This window comes from Capsella rubella, unplaced genomic scaffold (genome assembly GCF_000375325.1).
Source record: "Capsella rubella cultivar Monte Gargano unplaced genomic scaffold, Caprub1_0 scaffold_7, whole genome shotgun sequence".
Classification (NCBI taxonomy): Eukaryota; Viridiplantae; Streptophyta; class Magnoliopsida; order Brassicales; family Brassicaceae; genus Capsella; species Capsella rubella.
In genome coordinates this window covers 9,031,332-9,051,322 of record NW_006238917.1, presented here as the reverse complement: position 1 = coordinate 9,051,322, position 19,991 = coordinate 9,031,332, and the positions used below count along the sequence as shown (strand labels likewise).

Genomic DNA, 19,991 nt, shown 5'->3' with positions numbered 1-19,991 from the left:
TAAATTTATTTTTGTAAGCCATTTAATTAATTTTCACCTAAATTTTAAAATATTAAAATAGCATTACTTTGAAAGATATTCTGGTCATCTCTTAAAACAGGTCTCTTAATCGGGTCTTGGAATTAAATCTTATTTTCGAATATTTAAAAGATTTAATAGGTATTATAATTTTCAATTAAGGAAATAGTTTAGGTGAAAAATCTCAGTTTTTTTATGTTTTTCATTAATATTTCTAAATTTAAATATTTCGTACATTATTAAACTTAAAACATTTAATTTACCTTATTTCAAGTAGATTAAAGATTAAATTTTATATTAAAATTGTTTACAATTACAATATTTATCATATTTTCCTTTTTTGTTCACATTTTAGCAGATTAGTTTATCATATACTTTTGCCAATAGTTAAATTTTATTCATAAGGTATTCATAAATAGATTATCCAAATTTATGAAATTGTTATATATCACTTATGTTATCTTTCAACCGATATACAATTTTTGTAAATTATATTAAAAGATTGCATTTTCTTATACACCGTTGAGGTAATGTCCGTGATTGATAAATTTAACGGTTTTAGGGAAAATATAATATATACATACTTATATTAAAACCAGACCTAATTACTATTGTATATATTATTTACTTTTTATACAGTTAAAATATACAAATCAACACGCGATTTAACTCTATAGAATTAAAATTAAAATATACAAGACTATTATGTTTATCCTATACTATTGAATATCAAATATTAATACAAATCCAATTATATTTTTAATTTAAAAAACATCATCCGTGCGAAAGCACGTGCCATCCTCTAGTTACCATTTAAGGTTCATAAACCCCATAGCTTCTGTTATTTTGTTATTTCTTTTAAGTGACGAAAATGTAGGAACCATTGGTTGATCTCCAAATAAATATAAAATATCTTGTATTATTTTATATTTTAATAATATATTCTTTGGCATATCAATATATTAGAAGTTAGAATATTGGTAGTGAATAGTGATGGTAACGATGATGTTGTTAGGAAAGCAATGTTTAGCATAATTTTTCCTTTTTAGTATAGTTCTTGATTATTTAAAGATTGTGGATTAAAAAGAAGCTGAATCAAAGATCAAAGAGTTTTATTACAAGAAAACTTCTTTTCAATTCTACCCATTGACTTTCTACCCAAAAAGAAAAAACTACTCTTTGAAAGAAGGTTTAAATACGCTGAATTGATCATGGTCCATGAAGTCTACGGTTTCGACCACGATGTAAGCAATGTAAATAATGTGAATAATGGATAGTAACAAATGTTAGAACAAGATGAACTGCTTCAATTTTTTGAAATATATATATATATATATATATATATATTCTCAGTTAATTATTTCTCATCAGTTTACCTTTTAATTTTAGGTTTTTTTTTCTCTCTATATGATCCTTTTTATTTTTCACCATACATAACACACATTTGTGCAAAAGGTAAACGCATGGAAAGAATATAATACTGATCTAAAAATGCATTCTCTAAACCATGATCATCAACTGTAAATTGCTCAGACTTCAGAATGTAGTAGACAAACAGAAACTGAAGATATAAAATCTGTCTTCGTCATTACGTCACAAACTCAGAAAAAAGACTAAGGGACTTTTGCTTCTTTGGAAGAGCCTCATGTTCTCTTCGAGATGGCTATCATATTGAAGTTGAGAGAGCCCGGATTCTTCTCAATCATCTTCTTTATCACATTCGTCGCATCCTACGTGTTTATCAAACATATGCAAGTATTACCAGTTTGTCTATAAGAATACCATTGTACGTTTCGAATATTCTTTCAACAACTTCAGGTATATCTAAGCTTTGAGCATAAAGAGTTTATAGTACCTTTAATAGGGTAGCTGGAGAGGAAGCACCGTGTGAAATTGGTCCTGCCTTTCTTCCATCAAGTTCATAGAGCTCACCTGCATTGTATGGTAATGAATAATAATGATACGAGGAGTGCCAATTTAGGAGTGAGTTTGATTTTAGTGGTTGATGTGAGAATTTGTTACCATCGACACAAGCTAAACAGATGAAATGCGTGTCCGCGTCATCAGAAGCCTGAAAATGGAGAATAGATTAAAACCAATGTAAAAAAAACCGAAATGAAAAAATTACAGACACATAAGCATCAAAGGGAGGTGAAAACTTACAGGTGTATCACCAGCTGAAACAGCTACAGAATGAGCATCTTCTATTTGACTGTCATTCTCAAGAAACTTTGCACGCTATTAAAATTTCCATAAACACATCAGACACAAAACAAAACAATCAGAATTGTTAAAAAGATAGAGAGAAGATAGCAACGCACCTCCATAGGAGTCATGTCGGCAGTGGATTTGAAGAATTTATCCAGGAATGATCCCTCGGCTAGAAAAGCAAGGAGAAAGTTATGGATTTGTATCCTTCGATTAAAGAAGAAGCACATATAGAGTCTGAAAAACTCACAGAGTTTGATTTCAGAGGTTATATTCCCAATAGCGTGAAGAAGGCCAATGGTTCCACAAGCATTACCCACAGTTTGTTTCATGAAGTAAACTTTATCACTATGCGCCTATCAATTCATCAACACAGAACCACAATGAGAGAACTAGATCACAGAAACAAATCAGATGTTGATCAGAAACTCACCTTTTCCTTGATTTCCTTGTCTTGCTCGATTCTCTCTTCTTCACTCTATAGAACACAAGGTTTAAAATTCAATCAATACAAGCAGAAATTATACAGAATCAAAGATGGATTTAAAAAATTGATGATTTGCAAATAGAGAGACCTTTTTGGTGATGGGGTAGAGGAAGAGAACAGCAAGAACAGGCTTTGGAACCATCTCAAGAAGTTCATCGTCTAAGCCAAACACATCATTGCACTCTGCTTCATCTGGGACAAGACCAAGTCCCCATAGAAACTGTACAGAACCGATATGATGAGAATCACTAAAATAACCTAGATTCTTCTTGAATTTTTGAAATTCCGGTGATCGGAGGAGTAATATGCGGAACTAGAAGGGAAAAATTTGAAACTAATAGGAGAGTGAAACAATACCTGATTCATAACATCTGGGTTAGCTTCAAGTGGAAGCCATCTCTTAGCTGAAGAACCCTCGCCTGCGGTCGCCATCTTCGGATCTTTCTCGTCACTTTCGATCGATTTTTTGCTGAAGAAATCAATATATCTGTCTATAAGTAAACACTTCGCCTCCAAGATACGAATCTGGAATACCTGAACAATGAATCAAGCCCATTTAGATCTACTAACGGGCCTAGCCTATTTTGTATTGTCCTATAATACAGTCGAGACATTTGATTTTTTTTACATGATTGGTGATTTGGTTCCAATTTTCAACTTTCTATGTCTTGTTGCGTGAGTTATCTGTGATTATCAACTGTGTTATTATTACCCATGGAAATACAATATATGAATCTAAAGGCAGTATGATTCGATTGTATGTTCTATTGATCTACTCTAAACCATTATTCAGAAACAAGAAAAGAAGATTCAAAATGTACAAAAAGAGAATCGAAGTAAGTCATCTACTCAGAAACAACTTAGGACGTACGAGCGTTGCATCTTGAGAAGAGTCTCTCAGGCTTTCTTAGAGATGGCTATCACATTGAAGTTGAGAGAATCCGGATTCTTCTCTATTATCTTCTTTATCACTTTCGCTGCGTCCTGCGAGTATAATATCAAAAGGTATTTAAGTATATACCCGTACAGTCTAATACACAACCATTGCATTTCCTGGATCCTCCAAGACTTGCTAATTCTAAGCTTAAAGAGTAAAGGGTTTACAGTACCTGCAACAAGGTAGCTGGAGAGGAAGCACCATGTGAAACTGGTCCTGCCCTATCTCCATCAAGTTCATAAAGCTCACCTGCATTATATGGTAACAGAGAGTCACAGTTTGTGTCAATTTGGAAGTGAATTTGATTTCAGTATTTTCATTTTGGTATTGATAGAAAAAAGTGTTACCATCTATACAAGCTAAACAAATGAAATGCGTGTCCACGTCATCTGGAGCCTGAAGATGGAGAAAAGTAAAAAAAACCAATGTAAGATCTAAATGAACAAGTTGCAAATAAATTAGCATCAATGGGGGAGGTGAGAAGTTACCGGTGTATCACCAGCTGTAACTGCTACAGAATGAGCATCTTCTATTTGACTGTCATTCTCAAGAAACCTTGCACGCTTTCAGAGTTTCCATAGAGAAATTAGACTTGAAGCAAACACTCTAAGAAAGATCAAAAATAGATGATAAAGACAAGATAGAGAAGCACCTCTATAGGAGTCATATTGGCAGTGGATTTGAAGAATCTATCCAAGAAGGATCCCTCAGCTAAAAGAGAAAGAGTGATAATCGATAAGGACTCATATCCTTAGATTAAAGATGAAGCACATAGAAAGCCTGAATATATAACTCACAGAGTTTGATTTCGGAGGTAATGTTCCCAATAGCATGAAGAAGCCCAATGGTTCCACAAGCATTATCCACAGTTTGTTTCATGAAGTAGACTTTGTCACTATGCACCTATCATACATCCACACAAACCATGAACGAAACTTAACAACAGAGACAAGGGTTCCTTTTTTTTTTTTGAGACAGATCAGATTAAAAAAACCTCACCTTTTCCCTGATTTCTTTGTCTTGCTGGATTCTCTCTTCTTCACACTACAGAGCAAAAATGATGGGTTTTTCAATCAATACAAGCAGAAATGATAAGAATCATAAAATGATGGATTATTACAAAGAAGATACCTTTTTGGTGATGGGGTAAAGAAGGAGAACAGCAAGAACAGGCTTTGGAACCATCTCAAGAAGTTCGTCGTCTAAGCCAAACACATCATTGCACTCTGCTTCATCTGGGGCAAGACCAAGTCCCCAAAGATACTGTACAGACAATACGAACAATCACTTGAGAAAAAAAACCCTACTAATCTGAAACTACTTTTTCCGGTGATCGGAGACGAGAATCGACGAATACTTATAGGACTCAGAAGGGGGAAGCAGCAATACCTGATTCATAACATCTGGATTCGCTTCAAGTGGAAGCCATTTCTTAGATGAATAACCTTCGTCTACGTTCGCCATTTACACACTTTGCTCGTCACTGAAATCAAAATCTAAGAGCAATTCTTCGGCACCAAGAATACGAATCCCTCCTCTCAACATCCGAGAATGATGATGCCCAACTGTACTAAAGCCCATCTCGTCAAATTTAACAAGCGGTACGCAAAACGATGTTGGGCCAATATGTATTCCTACCTCAATGTTTTAAAAACCAAAATATTACAATTCTAGTTTTAAATTCATCACTAAATATTTTTTTTCATCACTAAATAATTTAAAATAATAATTTTAGCAAGTTTGAGATTTTTTTTTCTGAAATGAAGACTTTTTTTTTTTGGCAAGGTCTCAATTTATAGGCTAGGCTATTCACTTTGTATAAACCTTTCATTTTAATTAATGATTTTTCCATTCATATAAATGTGCAAAAGAACCTTTCAAGTCGCTAATTTTTTTGCAATTTTATCATTCATCTCTAAAAATGCAGATTAATCACATAAAGTAAAAAAGAGTATGTATTATAATTCTTATATATATCTTTAAAATGTTTATACGTTCATATAATTTAGATTTTCAAAAATTTAATATGTAGATGTGGTCTCCTCATCTTAAAGTTTTGATTTATCATATTATTTATCTATAATTTTATAAATTTGACATTGCTGACAACTAGTTATATTGCTTTTTAATTTTTACCATGTAAATGTTGTTTTGTATTTTTGTGAGTTGGAGAGTAATATTGCTATTGAAAATGACGACTTAGAGAGTTTTTTTGCACAACAAAAATTATAAAAATGAAATTTACTATTATTTTTTTAAAAAAAGAAGAGAGATTGAGTCTGTTTAGTTGATTTTATTTGGACCTGACCCAGAAATAGCTCATTAATAGAACAGACTATAAGTGACGGAAATAAAAAATTATGTTTTTTATACTTAGTTTGATGCTATAGAGTATAGACATTAACTAATTGAGTCTGACCCATAAATAATCAATAAACTAACCCAGAGAAGCGTCTGTCGTCCGATATGAAAAAGTTTAAAGATTAGGTTTGTAAAAGGTTTCACACTTTCATTTTTATGTATGATATTTACATTCATATAAATGTGTAAAAACTCTTTCAAAGTCGCTATTTTTTTTAGCTTTATCATTCATCTTAAAAATGCAGATTAATCATATAAAATAAAAAACAATATAATATAATTCTTATATATATCTTTAAAACATTTGTACGTTCATATAATTTAGATTTTTAAAAATTTAATATGTAGATTTGGTCTCTTCATCTTGAAGTTTTGATTTATCATATTATTTATCTATAATTATATAAATTTGACGTTATTGACAACTAGTTATATCGCTTTTTAACTTTTACCATGTAAAGGTTGTTTTGTATTTTTTTTTGAGTTGGAGAGTAATATTGCTATTGAAAATGGCGAGTTAGAGAGTTTTTTTTTTTTTTTTTGCACAAAACATGAAAAATATCAAAATAAAATTTACAATTATATTAAAAAAAAAACAGAGAGATTGAGTTCTGATTTTATTTGGGCCCGGCCCAGAAATAGCTGGAACAGGCTAAAAGTGACAAATAAAAGATTAGGTTTTTCTCCTAGGGTTTTGTAATTTTTTTCATTCGCAGCTTTCTTCTCTCTAACTCTTTTTTCTTGTCACACTTACTTTGTTGGCGTCTAAACAACGCTGTCTGAATCATTCCTTCGATTCTGATTCTGATTTTTCTTCATGGATTCGTATAGGCAATAAGGTTTTTCCATCTTCAACCACAAAAAACCTTCAAACCTAATCTCCAGACTACTTGCTATTTCAATTCAATCGGACCGGGCAAAAGATGGCGACTTTGAACCCTTTCGATCTCTTGGACGATGACGCAGAGGACCCTAGCCAAATCGTTGCGGCTAAGCCATTGAAGGTTGAGAAAGCTGCTCCCGTTCAGCCTGCTAAGTCTGGTAAGATGCCGACTAAGCCGCTTCCTCCTTCTCAAGCTGGTAAGTTTTATCTTTGATTCGATTTTCCTCAAGTTTTATATTAGATTTAGAGTGTAACAGATTAATATTTAGTTTGATGTGCTGCTCAGTCGTTGATTTAGTTTGTAAGTCAACTTGTTATTTGGTGTGGTGATGATATGAGAATCTTCTTTTGTTGTGTCCGGGTAATAGTACTCGTTGTTTGAACTACTATGTCATGATTTTCTTATTCAGATTAGGCTGACTTAGTTTGGTAGTTGTAGAGATATGTATTTACTTTACCATTTTTATGGAAATGTTGACACTTGAATTGTTGCCTATATTGTTAATTAATCAAATGTTACATATCTTTTGATTTGAGTAGTGAGGGAGGCCAGGAACGGTCCTGCTGGAGGTCGTGGTGGGGGACGTGGAGGTGGTTATGGTCGTGGCAGAGGTGGTGGATTAAACAGGGATTCAAGGAATGCTGATGCTCCTGCCAATGAAAACGGATATGGTGGAAGCTACAGACGCTCAGAAGAAGGAGATGGAGCAAGACGTGGTGGGCCTGTTGGTGGATACCGTGGTGATCGCGAGGGTCGCCGTGGAGGCTTTAACAATGGTGATTCCGCTGGCTTTGAACGCCCACGTAGGAACTTTGAGCGTCACAGTGGAACTGGTCATGGGTAAGTAATCATCTTAATTGCTAGTCTTGTACTGATGTGATTCCTATTGTTTGTAATTGTTGTCTTATCCTTGAGTAGATGTGAGTTTAAACGTGATGGTGCTGGCCGTGGCAACTGGGGAACTGCTGAAGATGATATTGCTCCGTAAGTTTCTTTTCCAGTTAGGTTTATCTTTGTAGATTTGTTTTCTGTTATCTCTGTGTTTGAAAATCAAATGCGTGTTCTTCATATCTCTAGGGTGACTGACGAATCTGCAGCTGTGGATGAAAAGAATTTGACTGTTGAGAAGCAAGGTGGTGAAGGTGAAGCAACTGATGCAAACAAAGAGATATCTGCTGAGGAGCAAGCAGAGAAAGAGCCTGAGGACAAGGTACAGTTATCATCTCTTGAACTCGTATCTGTTTATATTAACAGCTTGAAAAGAATGTTTGGTTATCTGATGCAATATTCCTGTTTGTAGGAGATGACTTTGGAAGAGTATGAGAAAGTTTTGGAGGAGAAGAAGAAAGCTCTGCAGGCAACCAAGGTTGAGGAGAGGAAGGTTGACACAAAAGCGTTTGAGGCCATGCAACAGCTTGCAAACAAAAAGAGCAACAACGATGAAGTCTTCATCAAATTAGTAAGTACCTTGATGATTCTTTTCCACTTTTAATATATCATACTAGTGTCAGTAATCTACATTAGTCTTTGGTTATCTAACCCTGAAATGGTATTATCAGGGGACAGAGAAGGACAAGCGCATTACTGAGAGAGAAGAGAAGACCAAGAAGGTTACTAGTTTACTAATGTTTTCCTCAATTAATTAGTTACTACTAAAAAGAGACGCATTAAGCATTTCTTTCTCATTGATTTTACGTTTTTGTATTGTAGTCTTTGAGCATAAATGAGTTTCTGAAACCTGCCAATGGAGAGAGGAACAGAGGTGGTTACCGTGGTGGAAAGGGAGGACGTGAACAAAGAGGAGAAGGAGGGAACCAGAGAGGTGGAAACCAGAGAGGAGGACGAGGTGGACCAAGAGGAGGAAACCAGAGTTACAAAGAACCTGCTGCACCGGCCATTGAGGACAAAGCACAGTTCCCTACTTTGGGTAAGTAAGGCTCTCTGGTCCTTTCGCTTTCAGGTCTCGTTGTCCCTGTAATCTCTCCACTCCGCTTGGATTTTGTTTTTCTGATTTCATTGTTGTTGATACTCTTCCCTTGAGAAAGCTGAAGGATTTTTGTTTTACTACAGTTAAATGTGTCTCCTGTTTTCAAGTTAGCAAAATCCAACCAGTCCCCCACAGTTTTTTATTTTATTTAACACAGTTTGGCTTCTTTTTGGTCTATAATATAAGCATGAAGAAACTTTACTAAAGAAGTTTATTGTTCCAAGTACATTACAAAGAATTTCAAAGCTTTTGAACATACGTGAAGATAAGAAAACCAAATACAAAAGATTAAGAAGAGCAACGGCGTTCAGATGTCTTACATGCAAACGAATGATATAATATATGTTAACTGTTACCAATGCGAATCAAGAGGAGCAGCAGCCAGATTGCTGGTTCACAGGTTGTCCTCGGATCTGGACAGTTGGCGGCTTGGATCCTCCTGCAGGTTGGCTCGCCATTCTGCAAGACAAAACCGGGTTAAAGCTGGTTATAACAATTGTAACCAGTGCATGAGCTTTCAATGATTTACCTCGTTTTGATTGCAGCAGTCATGGCCATGAAAGCTTCTTCGACATTGGTAGCATTCTTGGCACTTGTTTCCAAGAATGGGATTCCAAGTTCATCTGCGAAAGCCTGTGTTGGCCGAACAAACAATTCAGCAAATCTATAAGACAAGCGTGAAAAAAAACCTTAACTGTAGATATTATGATATTACCTTGGCTGTCTCAGTAGATACAACTTTCTGTGATGTGAGATCGCACTTGTTCCCAACCAGTAGCTTGTTAACATTCTCACTAGCATAGCGATCAATTTCGTTTAGCCATTGCTTGACGTTGTTGAAGCTTTCTTGATCTGTTACATCATAAGTCACCTGCCAAGAAATGAAAACAACAGTTCAGTCTAATTGATGGTTGTCAGATATCATGGAGATATAATACTGTAAGTATGGTAATGGACTTACAATTATTCCATGAGCTCCTCTGTAGTAACTGCTGGTGATAGTTCTGAAACGTTCTTGGCCTGCTGTATCCCACTGCATAAATGAAGATAGTAATAAGGAGAGCTTGATCATATGCCCATACAAAAAAATCAAGTGGTTGCGAGACTGACACTAATCAAGAAGACAACTTACAATCTGGAGTTTGATAGTCTTTCCATCTTGTTCGACTGTGCGGATTTTCTGAAATAGCATCATTACAAAATTATAATCTTCATGATTCACGCATGACAGATAGATAAGGGTAAGATATTTACAAAGTCAACACCAATGGTACTGATGTAGCTATCCAGGTAAGAATCATCCTGCACATACAAAAAAAAATATGACAACCACTTCAGAAGACCAACAATGGCACTTGATGATTGCAATGGCTCATGCGAAGCATGTATTAATTGTCTAGCATCTGATCCTCAAAAGCTCAAAATTTTTTTGTGGCAACAACAGAGAAAGAGAGAGACTGAGAGAGAGATATGACTTACAGCAAACCTTAGAAGCAAGCATGACTTTCCAACACCAGAATCACCAATAAGCAAAAGCTTGAACAAATAGTCACTGCAGATCAAAAAGAATAGAAAGAAGCATAAGACACATGTCGATAACAAGCATTTTGGATAATTTCTCCAGCTATAAATAAATGTACATTTTTCAAAACACGCATCTTCTAAAACATTGAGAAAGAAGCTCATAGAATTTCTAGACGTCACTCTCGATTCACAGTAATCACGAAATTCAAATTGCAATCGAGTATGAATTTCACACTAAGAGAATCATTGGTGAATTCAAAATCAAGATACACAACAGATCTCAACCAATTCCATATCTAGATCTAATCAAATTTTCGATCCAACGAAACGAGACTCCAAATCGATCAATCAGAACAAGAAAGCCATCAATCATCAACGAAAACAAAAATTGCTAAGATCAATTTCTGCTAAAAAAAGTGAGCGAAACAAAATCGAAAGAGAAAGTAAATTACATAGCACGCAATAAAATTCAAAGACCACTAAGCTAATTCGATCTGAAGGAAAAAAGAAGAAGAAGGTTCTTACTATTCAGGATTCATGGTTGATCTCGTAGCTGGATCGATCTACCGGAAGAAAAAATCAAGACGAGAGATTCCACCGATTAAAACAGAGAAGAAGGGCCGTGATCTTCGTCGGTGAGGAGAGACTGAGAAAGAGAGAGAGAGAGACGTAGAACGATCGTTTTGTGCCGACGACGTGGTTAAGAAATGAGAAAGGGCCACACACCTCAACATGTTTAAATGCGTCCCATTTTGTTGAATTGCTGACGTGTCCACGCCAACCCAGAAGTTGCGTGGTGTAGAAAGTTTCAATTCTTTTTCTTTTATTACTCTCGTTACTTTTTTCGATCCCATGCGATACGAAACAAAAAAAAAAAAAAATATTAAAAGACAGACACTAATAATTCGAATCTAATTTGCTTTTGTTGTCTATCTGGATTTTGGTTTCCTTTTTCGAATTTTACGGTTAATATTACAAAATATGATATCGGGTTCTTTCATCGATTTTATTTCAGTTCGGTTCGGTACGGTTTACTATGTAGATAATACATGGGCCTAACTTATCATTTAAGGCCCATTATTCATTTTCTCATCGACCATGGAGAAGAAGTTGGCTTTACCTTGAGAAAAACGCCGAATCATCTCCTCTCTCATTTCTGAGTCTATCTCTCTCTTTTTTATCAAATCAACAGTTCGGTAACTATGGCAATGGAAAACAGGCGGGAAATCAAATCCATGGAAGATTCCTAGTTTTTTTTCTGGAACTCCCGTTATCGTATCTTTAGCTTACCGAGAGACTGAAAGAAATGGAGGAAAATGGCAGAGGCGGCGGCGGAAGTATCAGTAACAATGGTGTGGTGGTGAAGAAGGAAGGGTTAGGGTTTTCTAATAGGGGAATAAAAATTGAGAATCCTTTTGCTTTCAAAGCTCTTCAAGTCTTCACCGGATTTGGCGTTGGCTGTGGAGTTGGTATCGGTAGTGGAGCACCTTTAAATCTCGGTATATACGCTCTTTCCTTTTTTGCTACGTTTCTGATATGTGAGAAGACCTTTAATGGCGATTAGGGTATAGTGTAATTAAACAATCAGGTCAAAAGGAATTTTGATTTGATTCTTAGTGTATTGAGGACTGATGGTTATGGTCTGTTCAGTTCGTTTTATGTTCATTTTGTGCTTCATCTGTCTATAATAGGAGAAGAAAGATTATTTTCTTTGTTGAAGACTATGTTATAATCAGATAGTCTCTGGAATGAGAGCAGTATTACGCTGTCATTCATAGTCGGAAACCGTGTGTCTAATTGGTTTGGCTCCCACAGCATCTTGGTTGTGAGGTTACTAATCCGGTATTGATGTTGTTATGATTTACATATTAGGTAGTATTCCAATGGTGGGGGAAGTTATGAGTTCATCTAGAGGAGCAACCAATGTATTTTCAGGGGCCACGCACCACGTGAATAGCGCTGTACAGTATAGACAAACTTGTCTTTTCTCGATTTACTCGTGCTATTTTTTTTATCTTCCTGCTTTATGCTCTTCTAAATCTGGTTGTGAACTTGCGCTACCTTTAGTTGAGGAAGCTGGGAGCTAGGAACATTGTAGCAGGTGTTGGCTGTGGAGTTGGCTTTGGTCATGGTTTTGGAGTTGGTATGTTTACCGTATCTAAGTACAACTTTTTTGTTTCTTCCTTTTTTTCCAAAATGCTCTCAGTTTTGATACATGAGCTTCTAGTTGTTTACTTTTTGAATGGTTGACCCTTTCTGAGTTACTTGATTGTTGGTTATGTAAGCATCCCTTGAACTGCTTGTTTGAATTGTTTGCTCTCTAATTGTCATTAACTTTTATCCATCATTGACAGGCATCGCAGTGAAACCCAGTGCCATACACAAACTTCAAGCTTCTATTATGGTAAGTACCAGTCTTTCGAAGAGTCTCCTTAATAATCATCCACATGAAACCATGAGTATGAATCTCCTTAGGAAACTGCATCCAACTTAATGACTAAACTTGGAAGAACGAGTGAAACCATCTCAAGTCAAACTGAGAATGAAGACCAGGTGTCTCGATCTGTAACTGGTCATAAGAAACATGTGGACACAGAAACTTCTTACAAGAAAAATGCCACCTCTACTGATTCAAGAACGTTTGGTACTCGAACTGAGAAAGTGATCAACAGTTTTCTGGACAATCCGATTCTGAAACAGCAGGACACAACTGCAGAAGAACGACAGGTAACGATTATATCACAGAATGTTTCCCCCTCTCTGCTTTGATCCGGGAAAGCCGTCTTTTGAACTTCCTTTTGTTTCCTGACATTGATAGGTCACACAACTAGAATCAGAGAGCTTAATGCTTCAAATGGTATCGTCTCATTATTTACAAGTTCCTTTCTTTTCTTTAAAAACAATTTATAAGGGTCCATGGTTATGATCAAACGAAATTGATTGTGTAGGTGCTGAAACATCAGAAACTCATTGATGAAGTAATGGAAGAGAACGAAAAGCTTCGAAGGATAATCATTGAAGATCTCAAAGTTTCTCCCGAAAAACTCAAATTAGTTTCCTCTTACAATTACGAAACACCACCATGCAAAGATTGCTTTGAGTGTCGTAGAAAACAGAGAAGAAATAGAGGAAGAAAGCTGTAAGCCAATTTCTTCATTTGTTATGAGAAAAAAAAATTTCACAATATCAGACAAAACACAGAATACAAAGAACTGAAAGTTCCTCTGAAACTCATAGTTATATAACAGAACAAAACTCTTGCGCAAACAATGGAATCTGTTAACACTGACTCTCCCGCAGCTCTGTTCTCCATCATCTTCTCTCGTTTAACAGTGGTTCAGACGCAGGAACTGCAAAACAAACAAAGAGAAATTTGTGGATCAATGTTTCTGCAATTAGGTTCACCTGATTAGTAACACAAAACTTAAAAAAGAGATTTGGTAATTACCTTCATCAACATATCCAAGTTTCTCTCTAATTTCAGTAATAACCAGACGGGTCAAAAGCAAGCCAGCACAAAGAGCTCCAACAACTAACATATAGAACACAGCTTGCCAACCCAAAGTCGAAAGAAACCCAGTCAAAAGTGGACCCAAAGCTGCACCAGCAGATCCAGTCCCATCAATAATCGCAGTCACAGTAGCAAGCGCCCTGGAATCACCTTGTAAAGACTTGTGTGTTCCAAGGTCCGCTGAGACTGCGGTTGTGATGAGTGCATAAGGACCGTTGACAAACAAACCAGCCACCATCATGAGGACGATGTTGACTGTCTGAGAGACACCTCCATAGGAATGGTACACAAGCATTGCTGGAATCGCAGCGTACATGAATGCTGCTGCAGTCGTAGCTCTTGCTTTAAATTTGTCTGAAATGTAACCACAAAGAATCCCTCCCACAATGCCTCCAACATCAAATAATGTGGAGAGATTTCCTGCTGTTTTTACAGACACGTACTCTCCACCAATAGCTGCAAATAAGAGCAAGTAAGATACATTGTCTAAAACTCATTTTTTTAACGGAAATTAGACAATCAAAACTTACTTGTTTGGCTCAGATAAAATGGCAACCAGTACAAGAACGTGTAGGCGACCAACTTCGAGAAGAAGAGACACAACGCAAACGGTATAACACCAGGAATCATACAAGCTTGCAAAAGCCCAACACTTCTTTTGTTCTCATACCCTGACCCTGACCCTGATGATCCCTCACCGTCGCCTTCAACATCTTCCCCTAAACCTTCTTCTATTTCTTCTTCTTCTTCAACACTTCGCTTCCTCTTAATGAACTTACCAGAATTAGAATTGATATCCGGAAAGCCAACATCCTCAGGGTACGCAGCCAAGAACAAGTAAACAAGAACTCCTCCTAAAGACATCACAAACCCAGGAGCAATAAAAGACCATCCCCAACCATATTCAAGAACACCAGCAGCAATCAAAGAACCACAAATGTTCCCAACAGAAGTATGAGCATTCCAAATCCCCATTATAAGCCCTCTCTTCCTTTTCCCAAACCAATTCCCAACCACAGCCACAACAGATGGCCATCCTGTCGCCTGAAACAACCCAGCCGCCATTTGCAGAACCAAAAAGAACCAAAACGCATGAATGTTCCAGAAATAACCCATACCAAACAAGCCAACAAAAAACCCACTCCCAATCATTCCCCAAGTCAGAAACAACCTCAGATCCAAACTATCACCCAAATGCCCAGCAACGTACATTCCTATAGAGTAACAAGCAAGAAACGCCACATCAATCTCCCCCAACCTAGACGTCCCATCCTTCCCATTAAACGGTGCCCATCCTTTATCAGACTTACGATGCAACAGAACCTCGTCTACACCAATCTCTCTCTTCACAAACACGTTGCCCACAGGCCATGGGAACTTGTTGTGCTCTTGGGGTGGCTTACTGCTCGAGTCCGGGTGTAAAACGCTCTTCACTATGCTGCTTGGTTTACGAGAAGCATGGTAACAAGCATACGCGATGAACGTAACCAACAAAATCACGTACCGAAACGTCTTCGGACTCCAATTTCTTCCTCTGACTCTCCTCAGAAGCAAAAGCCCAGGTGGCGTTTTCCTCTTCGAATTCATCGCCATCGTTCACAACAAAACTCTCCCACAACAACCAACACAAAATTTTCAAATGATAAGCAAAGAATGAACTTTTGACGGATCAAAATCAAATACCCAAATCCATCGATTCGCCGTGTTTGGGGAATCAGAATCACCAATTTAATTTGATTGAGAGAGAAGAGACCAGAGGGAGAGAGAGGTTGGCGGGAGGGAAGGAGAGAGAGAGAGAGATAGATAGAGGGAATCATACAACACGACGGAAACTATCTAAATGTGACACGTGTCCGCATATTTACGGTAGAGCCAAAAGGCAGAACAACAGTTGTCACGACACGTTGACCACTTTGGAACGCATGAAGCGACGGCGCGTGACCGACGTGGTGTGGTGGGCCAAAATTATAGGTTCACGTAAGCATCATCATTTAGCCCTTGCAGGGTCAATCCCATAGAATATAGCAGCAGCCGCTTCTCGATTGATATTTTTATATGATCATAGTACTACTATATACTATTTATATAATATTGATATTCTTAAAGGCCCACTATAAAGGCCCATAAAGAACACTCACACGTGCGATGACGCGTGCCAAGCAAAAGGAGATAAGGCTCTGTTTTTTTACTAGCTTCCCTCCTTTTCTCCAAGTGAGAAATACACACAGCTATGGCGACGAGCTTTCATCGTCTTCCTCAGGTATGTTATACGAAGCTTGTGTAATTTGTACTTGTATTCGGCATTTTTACTTAGTCTGGATCAACTCTATTTTAATGGGATTCAGGCGTTGCATATATTACCGAGGAACCTTACGCAATCATCGAAGAATTTAGGGTTTTCTTCGTTTCTGTCATGCGCACCATCGAGGGATTCTCGTGTATCAGTTTCTAGGCTTTCTCTGAATCATTCCGGTTCGAAATTTGGGTTTTCACTTGATACTAGGGTGAGAAAGGAGTTTATCGTTAGAGCAGAAGATAACGCTGAAGCTGAATCTGAACAAGCTGTTGGTGAAATTGCTGATACGGAAGGTAATGTAGACGAAGTTGTCGAATCTGGTGAAGCTAAAGCAACGAGAAAACCAAGGATCAAGCTCGGAGACGTAATGGGGGTAAGTGAACTTTTCTTTTTGTTATCAGTAACTCAAATTATGAGTGTTAACTAATCTAACAACAAGGAATCAGTAAGTGTCACATTGATGGCAATTGATATATGTCAGAAGAGGATTGGGTGAAAATAGTGTTATGTGTTGAGTTGAGGGACTTGCTATCTCGATTTGTAGTTTACCTTACATGAATTGGGAAGATTCAGTTTCATTATCTGTTGTTTATGTAGATACTGAACAAGAAAGCTATTGAGGTTTCAGAGAAAGTGAGACCTGTTCCAGAAATCAGGACGGGAGATATTGTAGAAATCAAATTGGTAAGCTGTTGATGTTTTCGAAGTCTCTATGCTATGCACTGAATCGATATTTTATTTATTTTTATTGGTGGGATATGGTGTTTCACTTTGCAGGAAGTTCCTGAGAACAGACGTAGGCTATCTATCTACAAAGGTATAGTGATGTCGAGACAAAACGCTGGCATACACACTACCATTCGTATTCGGAGAATCATAGCGGGTATTGGTGTTGAAATCGTGTTTCCCATGTGAGTTTTTTTTTTCCTCTCCAGTTACCATTTGGTATAACCTACTTTGATTGTGAGTTTTTGCACATGTTCAGAGCCTTACGTTGACTCATGAATTTTTAATAAATTCATGTTTATACATAGATACTGAGTTATACTTTGTATTTCCCTGAATAATAAACTAGAATCCGTGCAGAGGTTTACGTTAACGAGTCTTTAGTTGCTTTCTACCTTCGCAGTTATGGCAATCTAAGTCTTTAAGGCAACTATCACGTCTGCTCATGTTTCCTATCTTACATTCTACTGTATAAAATAGTAAAATACTAGTCTCTAGAAACTTCCTGTAATACTATATCGGTTTTTTGTTTACACTTTACAATGTGGGAATTTAGAAAAGTGTATGGTATGTGCTGATGCTCCTAATCGTTTGTTTGATTTGACAGATACTCTCCCAACATCAAAGAGATAAAAGTGGTGAGTCACAGAAAAGTGAGAAGAGCAAGGCTTTACTATCTGAGGGACAAGCTTCCTCGTCTGTCCACTTTCAAGTGAACACCATCCTCTGCCACTTTCAAGTGCTCTGAAAGGATTGTTTGTTTCTTTTCTTAAGCCTGTAAGTCAGTCGTTGTCTGTGCACTCTTGTGGGAAAGTAAATCAAAGATTAGTTTAACTTGGTAAGAAATGTAGACTTGGTCCTTATTTGATAACTAGTCTTTTAAATTTCGGTGTCGCGGATCTCATCGATGATCTTGGGAAATCTCAAAAAAGTCGTCGGACGGAAGAAAGAAGGTCGTTACAGGTTTCTTTAAAAATAAAATAAATATGTTTTTCCATTTTTCACGTAACTATAATTTGATTTTGTTTTTACATAAGAAAAGGAAATTCACGAGAAAAGGAAAAAACAAAAAGGAAATATACTGTATTTCTCGCAAAATAATAATAAATTAATTAATAAAAGACGATAACAAAAATGGAAACAGTAAAAACTGTAAAAAAATAAATAGAAATACTTATAGAAAAAAGGAAATAGTGATAAAGAAAAGGAAAACTTAAAATGATGATATGGGCCTAAGTGTTTAAAGCCCATCACAAGTGTCAATAAACTAAGAGCTCTATATATACAGAGGTTGCGTTGATTGTGTAATTCTCAGTTTCTCACAATTTCAGTTCTTCTCCGAGCTCTCGTTTCTTTCTTTCTCTGCAAGATTTGGTTTTTCTTCAGGCAATTCCAAATCCCTCTTCTCTGTTTTTTCTTCATATTAGGGTTTCTGATTGTTTTGTTTCGACATATCAAAATCCCTCTTTTTCTTCTCTGTTTTGAGGAGATCTAAAGTTTTCAGGAAAAAAAAAACCCTTTTTGGATTCATCCTCGTGGAGGGTTTTTTCCAAAGACTTCGTATTTATGTTGTCTTTGGTTTTAGTTTTGTTTTAAACCCCAAAGGAAAAGGAGTAACACATTACATGGTTGTTGTGTATGTCCGGTTTCTAAGTTGGGGATATTGTCCGATGTTATGTTCGTAAGAAAAAAAAGACTTGTCATGTCCGAATAATATTGGGGATAAACTTTACAGTCTTGCTGTGCTGGGACAGCTTAACACAAACTTCAGTGTTGCGCTTGGACTATGTGTCCTGAGAAAGTTCTGCTGCCTTTATTAAGGTTTGGACTATGTGTCCTTAAAAACTTCGGTCTCTATTCCCTTTGTTAAGGTTTGGCCAGTGATGTCCTGGGAAATTTTCCGTTATTACGTCCGTAAGAGAAAAGGCTTGTCATGTCCGAATAATATTAGAGATAATGAATCTCTATTGTCTTGTTGTGCTCGAACAGCTTGACACAAACTTGAGTTGCGCTTGGACTATGTGTCCTGAGAATGTTCAATCTCTCTGCTGCCTTTATTAAGCCTTGGACTATGTGTCCTGACAAACTTCAGTCTCTACTGCCTTTGTTAAGACTTGGCCAGTGATGTCCTGGCAAAATAGTCCGTAAGAGAAAAAGGCTTGTCATGTCCGAATAATATTGGAGATAATGAATCTCTATTGTCTTGCTGTGCTGGGACAGCTTGACAGAAACTTGAGTTGCGCTTGGACTATGTGTCCTGAAAAAATTCAATCTATCTGCTGCCTTTATTAAGGCTTGGACTATGTGTCCTGAAAAACTTCAGTCTCTACTGCTTTTGTTAAGGCTTGGCCAGTGATGTCCTGGGAAAATAGTCCGTAAGAGAAAAGGCTTGTCATGTCCGAATAATATTGGAGATAATGAATCTTTATTGGTTGGCTGTGCTGGGACAGCTTGACAGAAACTTGAGTTGCGCTTGGACTATGTGTCATGAGAAAGTTCAATCTCTCTGCTGTCTTTGTTAAGGCTTGGACTATGAGTCCTAAAAATATTCAGTCGCTGCTGCCTTTGTTAAGGCTTGAACTATGATGTCCTAAGAAAATTAATTCTCTGCTGCCTTTATTAAGGCTGGGACAGTGATGTGCCTTGAGAAAATTTTCCGATATTACGTTCATCAGAAAAAGGCTTGTCATGTCCAAATAATATTGGGGATATTAATCAATCTCTACTATCTTGCTGTGCTGGGACAGCTTGTCACAAACTTCAGTTGCCTTTGTTAAGGCTTGGACTATGTGTCCTGCGAAAGTTAAATCTCTGCTGTCTTTATTAAGGCTTGGACTATGTGTTTTAAGAAAGTTGAGTCTCTGATGCCTTTATTAAGGCTTGGATAAGGTTTAATATTCTGGAATTTGGTGGTTAATATAAGTCCTTTAATAAGACTTGTTCGATGGGGGAAAGTCCGAATATATGATACATTGATGGAGCTGGGGCAGCAAGTTAACATCCAATGTTCTGATACAGAGAGAACTTCAAATCTCTGTTAAGATAAGCTTTC

General features: G+C 36.8%; 7 protein-coding genes across 7 annotated transcripts; 3 read left to right on the top strand and 4 right to left on the bottom strand.

The window, feature by feature from the left end:
* Positions 1 to 1,488: 1,488 nt before the first annotated feature.
* LOC17878916 (ubiquitin carboxyl-terminal hydrolase 3) lies at positions 1,489 to 3,186 on the bottom strand. The gene is made up of 9 exons (XM_006282902.2): positions 3,071 to 3,186; positions 2,802 to 2,933; positions 2,660 to 2,704; positions 2,477 to 2,582; positions 2,340 to 2,398; positions 2,182 to 2,256; positions 2,041 to 2,089; positions 1,874 to 1,950; positions 1,489 to 1,748 (listed from the first exon to the last, which is right to left on the bottom strand). Exons 1-9 carry the CDS (start codon positions 3,143 to 3,145, stop codon positions 1,662 to 1,664), a joined length of 705 nt encoding a protein of 234 aa, XP_006282964.1. The 5' UTR covers positions 3,146 to 3,186; the 3' UTR covers positions 1,489 to 1,661.
* Positions 3,187 to 3,398: 212 nt separating this feature from the next.
* On the bottom strand, positions 3,399 to 5,199 carry LOC111829393 (ubiquitin carboxyl-terminal hydrolase 3-like). Its single transcript, XM_023778471.1, has 9 exons — positions 5,040 to 5,199; positions 4,782 to 4,913; positions 4,650 to 4,694; positions 4,448 to 4,553; positions 4,303 to 4,361; positions 4,139 to 4,213; positions 3,998 to 4,046; positions 3,823 to 3,899; positions 3,399 to 3,697 (listed from the first exon to the last, which is right to left on the bottom strand). Exons 1-9 carry the CDS (start codon positions 5,112 to 5,114, stop codon positions 3,611 to 3,613), a joined length of 705 nt encoding a protein of 234 aa, XP_023634239.1. The 5' UTR covers positions 5,115 to 5,199; the 3' UTR covers positions 3,399 to 3,610.
* A 1,507-nt stretch (positions 5,200 to 6,706) lies between these two features.
* Positions 6,707 to 8,964, top strand: LOC17877942 (RGG repeats nuclear RNA binding protein B). Its single transcript, XM_006285445.2, has 7 exons — positions 6,707 to 7,091; positions 7,435 to 7,735; positions 7,814 to 7,879; positions 7,973 to 8,105; positions 8,196 to 8,354; positions 8,455 to 8,505; positions 8,606 to 8,964. Exons 1-7 carry the CDS (start codon positions 6,935 to 6,937, stop codon positions 8,828 to 8,830), a joined length of 1,092 nt encoding a protein of 363 aa, XP_006285507.1. The 5' UTR covers positions 6,707 to 6,934; the 3' UTR covers positions 8,831 to 8,964.
* A 100-nt stretch (positions 8,965 to 9,064) lies between these two features.
* LOC17879750 (ras-related protein RABD2c) lies at positions 9,065 to 11,123 on the bottom strand. Its single transcript, XM_006284484.2, has 8 exons — positions 10,932 to 11,123; positions 10,362 to 10,434; positions 10,137 to 10,184; positions 10,015 to 10,062; positions 9,844 to 9,915; positions 9,598 to 9,753; positions 9,412 to 9,515; positions 9,065 to 9,341 (listed from the first exon to the last, which is right to left on the bottom strand). Exons 1-8 carry the CDS (start codon positions 10,943 to 10,945, stop codon positions 9,248 to 9,250), a joined length of 609 nt encoding a protein of 202 aa, XP_006284546.1. The 5' UTR covers positions 10,946 to 11,123; the 3' UTR covers positions 9,065 to 9,247.
* A 433-nt stretch (positions 11,124 to 11,556) lies between these two features.
* Positions 11,557 to 13,636, top strand: LOC17880701. Its single transcript, XM_006284151.2, has 7 exons — positions 11,557 to 11,905; positions 12,279 to 12,367; positions 12,474 to 12,549; positions 12,761 to 12,810; positions 12,882 to 13,133; positions 13,225 to 13,263; positions 13,355 to 13,636. Exons 1-7 carry the CDS (start codon positions 11,713 to 11,715, stop codon positions 13,547 to 13,549), a joined length of 894 nt encoding a protein of 297 aa, XP_006284213.1. The 5' UTR covers positions 11,557 to 11,712; the 3' UTR covers positions 13,550 to 13,636.
* On the bottom strand, positions 13,531 to 15,715 carry LOC17879110 (putative glycerol-3-phosphate transporter 4). The gene is made up of 3 exons (XM_006283435.2): positions 14,448 to 15,715; positions 13,855 to 14,373; positions 13,531 to 13,756 (listed from the first exon to the last, which is right to left on the bottom strand). The coding sequence occupies exons 1-3, from the start codon at positions 15,508 to 15,510 to the stop codon at positions 13,719 to 13,721; spliced, it is 1,620 nt and encodes a 539-aa protein (XP_006283497.1). The 5' UTR covers positions 15,511 to 15,715; the 3' UTR covers positions 13,531 to 13,718.
* A 369-nt stretch (positions 15,716 to 16,084) lies between these two features.
* On the top strand, positions 16,085 to 17,823 carry LOC17879389 (50S ribosomal protein L19-1, chloroplastic). Its single transcript, XM_006284419.2, has 5 exons — positions 16,085 to 16,177; positions 16,263 to 16,586; positions 16,811 to 16,897; positions 16,991 to 17,124; positions 17,547 to 17,823. Exons 1-5 carry the CDS (start codon positions 16,148 to 16,150, stop codon positions 17,653 to 17,655), a joined length of 684 nt encoding a protein of 227 aa, XP_006284481.1. The 5' UTR covers positions 16,085 to 16,147; the 3' UTR covers positions 17,656 to 17,823.
* Positions 17,824 to 19,991: the final 2,168 nt, after the last annotated feature.

Coding starts and splice junctions, on each gene's coding strand:
- LOC17878916 (XM_006282902.2), bottom strand. CDS start 3,145: ATGGCGACCGCAGGCGAGGGTTCTTCAGCTAAGAGATGGCTTCCACTT. Junction 2,705..2,801: donor TCTACCCCATCACCAAAAAG/GTCTCTCTATTT, acceptor TGTGTTCTATAG/AGTGAAGAAGAGAGAATCGA. Junction 1,951..2,040: donor CTGTTTAGCTTGTGTCGATG/GTAACAAATTCT, acceptor CATACAATGCAG/GTGAGCTCTATGAACTTGAT.
- LOC111829393 (XM_023778471.1), bottom strand. CDS start 5,114: ATGGCGAACGTAGACGAAGGTTATTCATCTAAGAAATGGCTTCCACTT. Junction 4,695..4,781: donor TTTACCCCATCACCAAAAAG/GTATCTTCTTTG, acceptor TTTGCTCTGTAG/TGTGAAGAAGAGAGAATCCA. Junction 4,362..4,447: donor TACCTCCGAAATCAAACTCT/GTGAGTTATATA, acceptor TTTCTCTTTTAG/CTGAGGGATCCTTCTTGGAT.
- LOC17877942 (XM_006285445.2), top strand. CDS start 6,935: ATGGCGACTTTGAACCCTTTCGATCTCTTGGACGATGACGCAGAGGAC. Junction 8,355..8,454: donor ATGAAGTCTTCATCAAATTA/GTAAGTACCTTG, acceptor TGGTATTATCAG/GGGACAGAGAAGGACAAGCG. Junction 8,506..8,605: donor GAGAAGAGAAGACCAAGAAG/GTTACTAGTTTA, acceptor TTTGTATTGTAG/TCTTTGAGCATAAATGAGTT.
- LOC17879750 (XM_006284484.2), bottom strand. Junction 10,063..10,136: donor GTACCATTGGTGTTGACTTT/GTAAATATCTTA, acceptor ATGCTATTTCAG/AAAATCCGCACAGTCGAACA. Junction 9,516..9,597: donor TATCTACTGAGACAGCCAAG/GTAATATCATAA, acceptor CGGCCAACACAG/GCTTTCGCAGATGAACTTGG.
- LOC17880701 (XM_006284151.2), top strand. CDS start 11,713: ATGGAGGAAAATGGCAGAGGCGGCGGCGGAAGTATCAGTAACAATGGT. Junction 11,906..12,278: donor TGGAGCACCTTTAAATCTCG/GTATATACGCTC, acceptor TTTACATATTAG/GTAGTATTCCAATGGTGGGG. Junction 12,550..12,760: donor TGGTCATGGTTTTGGAGTTG/GTATGTTTACCG, acceptor CATCATTGACAG/GCATCGCAGTGAAACCCAGT.
- LOC17879110 (XM_006283435.2), bottom strand. CDS start 15,510: ATGGCGATGAATTCGAAGAGGAAAACGCCACCTGGGCTTTTGCTTCTG. Junction 14,374..14,447: donor ATTTTATCTGAGCCAAACAA/GTAAGTTTTGAT, acceptor TCTTATTTGCAG/CTATTGGTGGAGAGTACGTG. Junction 13,757..13,854: donor ACTTGGATATGTTGATGAAG/GTAATTACCAAA, acceptor TTTGTTTTGCAG/TTCCTGCGTCTGAACCACTG.
- LOC17879389 (XM_006284419.2), top strand. CDS start 16,148: ATGGCGACGAGCTTTCATCGTCTTCCTCAG. Junction 16,178..16,262: donor GCTTTCATCGTCTTCCTCAG/GTATGTTATACG, acceptor AATGGGATTCAG/GCGTTGCATATATTACCGAG. Junction 16,587..16,810: donor AGCTCGGAGACGTAATGGGG/GTAAGTGAACTT, acceptor TTGTTTATGTAG/ATACTGAACAAGAAAGCTAT.